At 41.5% G+C, this 10,652-nt stretch overlaps 2 protein-coding genes across 2 annotated transcripts; both read right to left on the bottom strand.

The window, feature by feature from the left end:
• Window positions 1-597: 597 nt before the first annotated feature.
• On the bottom strand, window positions 598-1,269 carry LOC141655739 (uncharacterized). The gene has a single exon (XM_074462803.1). The coding sequence runs from the start codon at window positions 1,267-1,269 to the stop codon at window positions 598-600; it is 672 nt and encodes a 223-aa protein (XP_074318904.1).
• A 2,338-nt stretch (window positions 1,270-3,607) lies between these two features.
• LOC141655738 (uncharacterized) lies at window positions 3,608-4,705 on the bottom strand. The gene has a single exon (XM_074462802.1). The coding sequence runs from the start codon at window positions 4,703-4,705 to the stop codon at window positions 3,608-3,610; it is 1,098 nt and encodes a 365-aa protein (XP_074318903.1).
• Window positions 4,706-10,652: the final 5,947 nt, after the last annotated feature.

The following is a 10,652-nucleotide window of genomic DNA, read 5'->3' as shown; positions in this document are numbered from 1 at the left end:
TCCCTTTAAATCAACCTACTTGCACCCATGCGAAGAAAATAACACTTTCAACAACACCAGCAAGGTTTTGAACCACATACTTGAGTACAAGTACAAACAGGTCACCTAAAATGTATAACAACAAAAATCATGACAATAGAAACAAACACACACCATCAAAAAAAAAAAAAAAAAAGTGTGAATCATCAAGTTAAAAATGCCTACCTCCCAGGGCCGATCTGATGTATGAAATTGATCAATATTTGATGGAGAGAAGACCCATCTTATAATTGCCAAGTTAGAGATAAGACGATAACCCATCATACGATCAACGGCTATAGCTGTCATTTGTGTGTTATTTTTCCAGAATGTACTCACTTCACAAATTAGCATTACTTGTTTGTCCTCATCAGGACAAATCTTGGCAATGACTTGACCATATCTCTCCAAAACAGTCATTAAATGAGTAAAGCTTTTTGACCCAATATCATATATTATATTAAAGCAGAAACCATCTGCCACGTGTCATCGGCTGATGGTTTCTGCCACGTGTCAAATGTAAGTTTAACTTCAGCCTTATTCTTTTTTTTTTTTTTTTTGAAAACACCCGGAAGGGTATTACTTCATAGATAAACGATCGCGTGCAATACAATCACCAATGTTCTGAGGCACATCCTCGTCCCATCTCCTACATCCATTGAGCCAAGGTTCTATATGTGCTAAACTATGAGCGACACTATTAAAATTCCTACGAGTAAAAGAAAACACACAAGACTCAAAAGAAATACAAACATCAAAAATATCGTCATAAATCATGAAAATGTTGCTGCGTCCTTGTCTTCGCTTTTGCAAATCTTGGATGACGGTCAGACAATCCCCTTCCACTTCTATGCACCTTAGACCTCTTCGCTTAGCTTCCCGAACCCCAACAAGAATGGCCAATGCTTCTGCCTCCGTCGGGTCACGCTCCACAGCCTCCTGCTCCGTCAAAGCCCACGCCATATGACCTTCCCCATCACGGCAGATAACTCCTAATCCCGTCCCGACACCACTGATGACCCCTGCATCAACGTTGATTTTAAGTACTCCATTCTTAGGTTTCATCCAACCTCCCTCTTCCTCCCCAAGCAACTCCCTTAACCCGCCTTTGCTCCCCTCATCCACCCCCCGCCCCTCCAGCATCTCCCTTAAAAGGCCTCGTATCCTCCGTACCACCGTCTCAGGATTAATCGTCTTGCCCTCAAAAACCCACTTGTTCCTCGCCTCCCAAATAGCCCAACATCCTGTCATAAAAGTTAAACATTCTCTCACACTCCACTCCCTCCACTCTTCCTCCACCCACTCCCTCACCCTCTCATTCCCATCGCCCTTCTTTAACTCCAACCCGACCCCATCCCAAACCCATCCCACCCACCCACCCACAGTCACGAACGAGATGAAAGCTAGACTCCTCAAAGCTGTTGCAGATAGGACAAAGAGTATTCATTCCGTTTCTCATCCGTGTAGCTATATTAGTTCGCGTCGCAAGAGCATCGAGACACAGTTGCCAGAAAAAGATTTTAATGCGGGGGAGCGCGTAACACTTCCAAATCTTGTTCCATAGCAATCGATCAGTCGTGTCATTAGATTGTCCGGGACCATCATCAGCAGCAGTTCGAAGAAGACGGTACGCGGATTTCACCGTATAAATCCCATCCCGTTCCGGGTCCCAACACCAATCATCAGCCTGCCCATAACGACTCACACGTAAGCGAAGGATTCTTTCTTGCTCGAAAGGCAAAACAACCTCCTTGATCTTCGTTTCATCCCAACCCGTGCCATCCTCAACCATAAGTTCTTTTACTAACATATTCGGACTAGCATCCCTCCTTGGCGAGATAATCCGTCTAGTTTGAGTCCCGTGTATCCAAGGGTCAACCCACACCCTTGTACTTGCCCCATCCCCAATCCGCCGACGAAGACCCAAATGAAGAACTTCCCTCGCCTCCCATATACCACGCCAAGTATAGCTCGGATTCGACCCCAATTGCGCATCCATAAACGAGACCTCTGGAAAATATTTGCCCTTCATAATCCGCGACATTAGGCTATCAATATTAGTAAGTAAACGCCAACTTTTCTTAGCAAGCAAAGCTCTATTAAAACTTAGATAATCCCGAAAGCCAAGCCCTCCTTTACATTTTGGTTCACACAATCTCGACCACGCCACCCATGGAATTTTCCTCTTACCTCTATCCGATCCCCACCAAAATCCCGAGACAAGAGAACGCAATTCTTCACAAAAATTAGCCGGTAATTTAAAAACACTCATAGCATAAGTGGGAATAGATTGGGCCACTGCCTTTATCAAAACTTCCCTACCCGCTTTAGAGAGTAACATACCTCGCCAACCTTGCAGTTTCTTACAAATTTTGTCCCGAATCGTCTTAGAAATAACCCCCTTCGAGTGACTGACCATAGTTGGAAGGCCCAAATATCTATCTTGCACTTCCACAATTTGTACCCCAAGCACTCCAGCTACCGCTGCCTTTCGAGCTAAAGTAGTGCCCCGACAAAAAGAAACAGTTGTTTTCCCCAAGTTGACCATCTGACCCGAGACTCCTTCATACCTCATAAGTACCTCCTTTACCCGAGTTGCCTCCGCAACATTGGCTCGCGTGAAGAAAAGACTATCATCGGCAAAAAGAAGATGAGTCACACTCGGTGCTCGTGCAGCTACTCGGACTCCATGTATCGCCCCAATCTCCATGGCCCTTCGCATCATACTAGATAAGACTTCGGCACACAAAATGAATAAGTAGGGAGACAACGGGTCTCCTTGTCGGAGCCCCCGCTGTGGGATGAACGAATCAGTCGGTCTCCCATTGACTAGAACCGAGAAGGACACAGACCGCACACAGTGCATAACCCGGTTTATCCAAGCACCATCAAAACCCATCGAGGACAAAACCATCTCCAAAAAGTCCCACTCTACCCTATCATACGCCTTAGCCATATCAAGTTTAAGAGCCATATGACCCCCATTACTTCCTGTATTCTTCATATGGTGGAAGATTTCAAAAGCAACAAGAATATTATCCGTTATAAGCCTTCCTGGGGTAAAAGCCGATTGATTTTCCGACACAATATTATTGAGGAACAATTTGAGTCTATTCGCTAACACCTTGGATACAATTTTATAGACAACATTGCAGAGGCTTATTGGTCGGAAATCCACCATTTTATCAGGAGCTTTTTTCTTGGGAATAAGGACAATATGAGTATGATTAATACCTTCCGGAAAAGGTGCCCCTCGAAGAACGCTAAGAACCAAATAAATCACAGACGGACCAACAATATGCCAATAAGTTTGATAGAAGAGAGCATTCATACCATCCGGTCCTGGAGATTTGAGAGGGTGCATTTGGTTAAGGGCTTCAAGGACTTCCTCCTCCCGATAATCATTTCGAAGTAAGTCATTCATCCATCCTGTAACTCTCCCCTCCACCCCAACCATAACATCCCCGAAATCCCGTGGGTTCGACGACCTAAACAGCGCATCAAAGTACCCCATAACCACCGCCACAACCTCCTCCTTTCCCTCCCTAACACGGCCATCATCGTCAATGAGCTTCCCAATATGATTCCTTTACTTTCTTTGTGTCGCTTTACGGTGGAAAAACTTGGTGTTTTTATCCCCTTCCTTAAGGCATAACGCGCGAGACCTCTGTCGCCAAAAGATTTCTTCGTCACGAAGCAGTTGCGCAATTTCTCTTGTAACTTTCTTCCGCTCCTGCACAACACTCGCAGTCCGATCTAGGCCATCCAGTACCTGCAACCTTCGTCGCCTTTTACTTAGAGTCTTCACAATCTTACCAATATTAATGCTTTTCCATTCCAATAATTCCGTCGCACAGTCATTCACCAAAACAGGAAAATCCGTTCCCCCCCTCTCCCATACTCTCCTCACAACTTCTTCACACCCCTCTTCCCCTACCCATAGCTGCTCAAATCGAAAAGGTCTCCTTCCTCCTTCACGCTGCCCCTCACGACCATCCAAAATCAGCTTCAAGGGAGAATGGTCCGACCATTCTTTAGTCATATGAATAAGCCTCGCATAAGGGTACAGATCCTGCCAATTCTCCGTCACCATAGCTCTATCTATCCGGCTTTGGCGGTTATCAGCACCCACCTGACCATTATCGAAAGTGAAAGGGTGCCCTTCGAAAGTTACATCTCTGAGGCCACAATCATCAACCGCTTCCCTGAAATTGTTCATTTGCCATTGGGGACGCTCCCCCCCCCCCTTCATCTCAGTAGCAAACAAAATCTCATTAAAGTCTCCCATGCACAGCCAAGGGCCCGAGTCAGCAGCTGCAAGAAGGCGTAATTGTTGCCAAGAGAGGTGCCTATCTTGTACTGCCGACCAGCCATAGAAACCCGTGAATCGCCATTTAACCTCGCCAATCTCCAACTCGACATCCATGTAATGAACAGACATAGACCTAAGCCTACAATGAACCCCTTTCTGCCACAAAAGAGCCAAACCACCTGACCTACCAACGCTATCAACAGCCAAGCTTTCATAACCATCCAACGATCTACTAATGTTACACCACTCACTACCACTAAGCTTCGTCTCACAGAGAAAAAGCACAATGGGGGCCTCTCTCCGTATAAGATTACGGAGTCCGCCTACTGCATCGGGGTTGCCCAGCCCCCTGCAGTTAAGGCTCAAAAGATTCATTGGGCCCGGCGGGGTTGAGCTCTCTCAACCTTCGCCTCGGATGAACACACATCCATGGAAAAATGTAACTTCTTGTACCCGCCTGACACCTCTTCCTCCTCATCATCACGTCCTCTTTTAGTTGCCAATTGAACCAGCTGCACATTCCCTTCCCCTTGTATTTTATCCCGTTCCTTCCTTACCCATTTCTTACCTCCCGTCTTCTCCCTCTCCTCCGCCCTCCCCGACCCAGTACTCCCAGCCTTATTAAGAGAGCCCACCCCATCAGAACCCACACCAACAGGAGCTCTCTGTACACTCCCAGAAATCCCCACACCAACAGATGCTTCCTGTAAACTCCCAGGAGTCCCCGACACACCCATCCTACTCAGTTCACTATCACTCCTCCTCTCCTTTGCATCACCCAAAACCGTCCTCTTATCAACATTGCCCACCCCTTCATCCGCCTCCGTTTCCATCTGAACCACAATCAACCCACCATTAGCAGCCTCGTTCACAAGCTCTTGATGTTTCTTAGTCCTAGTGGCCAACGAGATAGCTTGTAATTTCCCTATCATTTTCTCAACATTTTCCTCCTCCATACGACGTTGTTCAGCTTCGAACTCTCGAGATAGAGCCCTAGCAGCCTTCGAACCCAGCTCCGCATTTGTCTTTATCACTTTCCTTGGGGACGCACGAATCCACTCCCTAAATTTTAAGTCAGGCTCTTCATACCACTACTACAAATCCAGGCAACTACAACGCCCCTTTAACAACGTTTATGCACGAAAATCACAATAGACGTTGTAGAATGTATGGCGCGATTTTTACTAAACTTAATTACAACGGGTGTGGTTATATAACCGTTGTTATACGTTTTAACAACGGGTTAAATTTGCACAACCGTTGTTAATAATTTGGCGCAAAATTGGCGCAAAGTTAGTGAAAAGTAATCACAACGGGTATTTTTAAACCCGTTTTTAAAACTTATTTGACAACGGTTGTTGATTTACAACCGTTGTTAATACTTTCCATACTATAAACCACACAAACACGGATCGCCCTACTGACCCACAAAACACATACATAACCTAACACAAACACAAACACAGACAAACACAAACACAAACACAGCAAACACACTTTCTCATCGTCTCTTTCTCTCTTTCTCATCCTCTCTTTCTCTCTTTCTCATCGCCGCTTTATCATCTCGCCGTCACTGTTGGTTTCATCGTCTCTTACTTTCTCTAATTATCGGGTAAATCTCACATCCATTGTTGGTTTCATCGTCTTTCATCGTCATTGTTTTCTTTTTTAAATTATTTCATTTGCATGTATATATGATGGGTTTTTATCGATCATTATTATGTTATTATTCGCTTAATTAGCTCGTAAAACAAATTAAATAAAATAAAACAAAGAAGAAGCAAGATGATAGAGAGGAATGCATGATAAACTTAATTAATAATTCATTAATATATATATATATATATATATATATATATATATATACATAAATTAAAAAAAGAATTACATTTCTAAAAATGCAATTCTTATATTTTCATAGAGAGTCTTATTCTCTTCTATGATATCCCTCCTCTCCTCCTTAGCTATTTGGAGGTTTCGTTCGTGATTCTTTGCTATATCGTCATATAGCCGCAACAATCGCCGCTCTGTCAAGCCATTTCTTTTGGCGTCCTTGAGTGCGGCTTGAGCATCCACAAGATAGCTCCTAAATTTGTCCTCGATGTGGAGCAACCGGCGGATGAAGCTAGTATTTTTCTCGGTCATAGTAAGAGTTTTAAGGATGTAATCGTTCATTTTGTTGATGAACTTTGGAGTTGTTAGTTTGAAAGATTAATTAGGGGTTGGAGATTGTTTTAGCAGTTAGGGTTTGAATATAGTGAGATAATGGAATGGTGGTAGTTGAGATAATGTATGTATTTATACTAAGTAATGTGTCCTTTGAGTTGTTTTTTAATTAATATAATATATGCATGTTTAGGAAGTTGTGCCATAATCATCATATCTCCCTGCTTCAAATCTAATGTAAACCCTTCTCATTCCATATATTGTCCATTCATATGCACAAGTATCTGAGGGATGGCGGTAATAATGCATGCATCGGAATTATAACGGGCCCCGTAATTATGCATGCATCTAGTAATATTTAATTTTTTTTATTTTGTAAAAACAAACAACAACGGTTATGTAGTTACAACCCGTTGTCTTTAGTTATAACAACGGTTCCTTGTTAATTAACCGTTGTTATAACTTTCCCTCCAAAATTGAGTCACACTTTCCACAACGGTTTTTTATACTTAAAACCGTTGTTAATAGTTTTAACAACGGGTTCCTTAAGAAAACCAACCGTTGTTAAAACCTTTTACAACGGACGCTTTAACAACGTCCGCTTTTTTATATAACAACGGTTTTCAACCGTTGTTATAGCCTGTATCTGTAGTAGTGTACGGCCCCTCGTCACATTCTTTCTCCCCATGTCCTAGAATACCGCATCCGTAACAAAATATTGGCAATCGTTCATATTTCACATCAAAACTCGTTAACAAACCATTGGGCATCCTCGCACTAACCTGAGCTCGAACAGGTTTACGCACATCATGCAAAACCCTAACCATAACTGCCCTCTCGAGCTCCGGATACGGGGTCGTATCCAGCATTACAAACAAACCCAGCTGCGCAGCAATCCTCCGGATATTCGTCTCATTTGTTCTTCCCCGCAAAGGAAGATCATAAATTCTCGACCAAAAAGGAACATTATACAGTGGGGTATCGGTCAATTTCCCATCCTCACAAGGGTCGTTAAAGCACCAAATATATTTATCGAAATGCCAGGGCTGCCCGTCTACTACCTTGGCTTTGTCTTTATCACAGTTAAAACGAAAAGCAAAGATCTTTTCCTTAGCATCAAGAACATTACCTATCACATGCTCCTTCAAATTCCATAGCTTCGTCATGGTGTCAACTGCCGCTTTCACGTTTATCGCTTTGGTTGCCCATAATTTCCCTACAAGTAGCAGATCGTTACTATTCTTTTCGTTAATATCATCCCCGGTTTCCCACACGAAGTTGTCATCGTCCTGTTCCTGTACTTCCATAACAGGACGCTTCCCAGACCTCTTATCATTAGAGCAGTTATCCCCCATCGAGGGAATTAGACGGCTCAAAACCCTAATCGATCACCACCGCAAAACAGGCAAAAATTCGAACAGAACAAAATTAAGAAAGAGAAGAGAGGGATGGAAAGAGAAGAAGAAGAAGAAGAAGAAGAAGAGAGGAGAGCCTCGACCAAGGAGGAGGAACAAGGACGCGCGAAGACGAAATCTCCACAGGGAACTTTTTAGGAAACCCTAAAAAACCTAGGAGCACAAAACAAGACTTAGCCACGTTTTCAGCCTTATTCTAATAGTAACGTAATTCAATGCCAATATAAAATAATTTAGCGTAGATACCGTAGGAGTATATGTCATAGGCGTAATTATAGGATAACAAATTAACAATTACAATAAAAATGGAAACATATATTGCTATACGCCGTCAATATAACTATGCTCCATAAAATTTGCGTTTAAGAGCGGAAATGATCTTCTTTGTCCATAATTACCATACTCTCTCATATTTACAATCTCCAAGATTTTAATTCTCAGTAATTTGATACTTACGGTATAATTATGCATGAACAATGTAGACCAATGTCTTCAGAATTGGAAGATAGAAAATCTGAAGATGTGATTCGCTTTGCCGATGAGTAAAGAGTAGTTATGAGCCATTCATCATTTTTAGTTCCTTTTTTATTACTTGCTTATTCAAAAACCTTGATTATTTATTTACTTTATGCCTATCGTCACGAGTCCGCATAGCCTTTATTTCTGAATTCCGATCGTTGTATATTGGTTCAAAATTAGGGGGATGGCTGGAGTAATTGTGTTCTTATCTTATCCACCACTTTATTCAGTCATTCATTTTGCTTCTAATAATCGTATACTTAGATTTGCTTTTCTTATTTTATAGGTTGATGATGATGAATAGTGCTTTCCGTAACAGCCTACCATGCTAGATATGGAAATCGGGTCGCTTGAGTCGGGTATGGTCGGATGTTGACATTTCAGTTCATATCTGATCAAGACAACGTCCGGGTTAGGTTACTCAGGTAGATTCTTAGCTCGGGATCGGGCCAGCCCGGGGTCATTTGGATAGATATGTCTGTTTGGGACGGATTTTGGTTGGGTCAGATCATTGTTAGATCAACTCATTATCATATTCATTTCTTGTTTGCGTCATTATTTGGTTGGGTAATTATTTCTCGAATTTGGGTCAGGTTTTTCTTGGTTTGACTCATCAATTCATTATTCGGTCTTATTTTTCTAAATATTTTACCGGTTGACTCATCTTGGTTAGATAATTTTAATTACTTTATAAATGTCCATAATTTCTGTTTGTTTTGATCTTTATAGGCTCGACTTTACGTTTATATCCGGATATTTTGAGAATTTGAGTTAACGTCGGTTATCTTTCAGATTGGTTCAACTTTCGGTTAGCTTTCATATCAATTTCAGGTTACGAGTCATGTATCAAGTTAGTTCGGGTTATGGGTCATCTCAAATCTGGTCCGAATTTAGTCTCAGATCGTCCTTAAATTAATCAGTTTTTGTCATGTAATGAGTCATCATCGGTTGGGTCAAATGTCATATCGGTTTGAAATAGATATCATATTAACTCGGGTTAGTAGTGAGTCATATTGATTCGGCTTTGATTCGATTCCGGGTCTATCTTAATCTGGTTGACTCGGGTTACGGGTTATCATCGAGTCGGGCGGGCTTGGTCTGCAACATTCCCAGGTTTCGTTAGGATGGATTTCTCGGGTTGGGTCATATTTCCAGCTCTCATTATACGTAGAAAATGTATCAGATCATGAGCAATAGATAATATGGAATTATAAAAAAAAAATATTAGATACTTAGTATTATTTTCAATGTATACAAGTTGGAGTGATCTTTAAAACTTGTCTAACAACTAATGCATATTAAGACTCTAAAAGGTAATCAGTAATTAAGATGTTTGAAAAAAAAAAACTTTAAATTATCTCAAATTAACTATGACAAAATGATTTACAATATTAAGAGGCAAGTCTTAACATGACTCAATAAAAAAAAAGAAATAAAATATAATAAAAAATAGTATTTGGCCACTTGAAAGACGAATGAATGGGCGATGTTGATAGTGGGATATCGTGATAGAGGAGAGGTCACGATGGGTGGGTAATGACGGGGTGGGGAGTTGCAAGATTACGAGAAGGGTTACTGGTCACACATGAGTGGGGCTGGGATGGTGGTTATGCTCATTCAGAAAGTAGGGGAGATGGTGGCCTGGATGCAAAAGGAGGTAGAGTAGCTGAAAGACGTAGGATATGGATTGGAAGGTGGTGGTTAGTTATGGACGCTCTTGAGATATGGAGTGAGATGAATGTCGTGGTCCGGGGTGCTGGGTGTGATCACCATTGCAGTGGAAGGTCTGGTGGTGGGTCTTAAGATTGTCGATCAGTGATGGCGAACGCTCCTTACAAGCCAGGCGATGATGGGTAGGAGACGAAATGAGAGAGAAGGTAAATAATTGAGAGGAGAATAAACAAAATGGTTAATATGATAAAAAAGCTTACAACTATGTAAAATTAAATGTATATTGTGTAATAAACCGGTTATTAAATTTATAATAATTTTATATCCACTTTTCAGGTGTCACCTCTCATAAGTAAAAAAGTTTAGGAAAAAAAGTAGAGTACTCCGAATAAAATTAAATAACATAAACTTATCAAAAGTGTAGACAAAGTAAATTTTCTAAAATTTAGTTATTTACTAAATCCAAAAAATATTTAAATTTTTACTTTAAATAATATTTTTCGTCATCACCCGTGCAGTGCACGGGTTCAAAAACTAGTTAAGAAGAGTTT

This window comes from Silene latifolia, chromosome 5, assembly GCF_048544455.1.
Source record: "Silene latifolia isolate original U9 population chromosome 5, ASM4854445v1, whole genome shotgun sequence".
Classification (NCBI taxonomy): domain Eukaryota; kingdom Viridiplantae; phylum Streptophyta; class Magnoliopsida; order Caryophyllales; family Caryophyllaceae; genus Silene; species Silene latifolia.
The sequence above is the reverse complement of the archived record's forward strand: the minus strand, read 5'-3'. Positions and strand labels throughout refer to the sequence as shown.

What these genes read in the sequence shown, in the direction of transcription:
- LOC141655739 (XM_074462803.1), bottom strand. Translation starts at nt 1,269, where the DNA reads ATGACAGGATGTTGGGCTATTTGGGAGGCGAGGAACAAGTGGGTTTTT.
- LOC141655738 (XM_074462802.1), bottom strand. Translation starts at nt 4,705, where the DNA reads ATGAATCTTTTGAGCCTTAACTGCAGGGGGCTGGGCAACCCCGATGCA.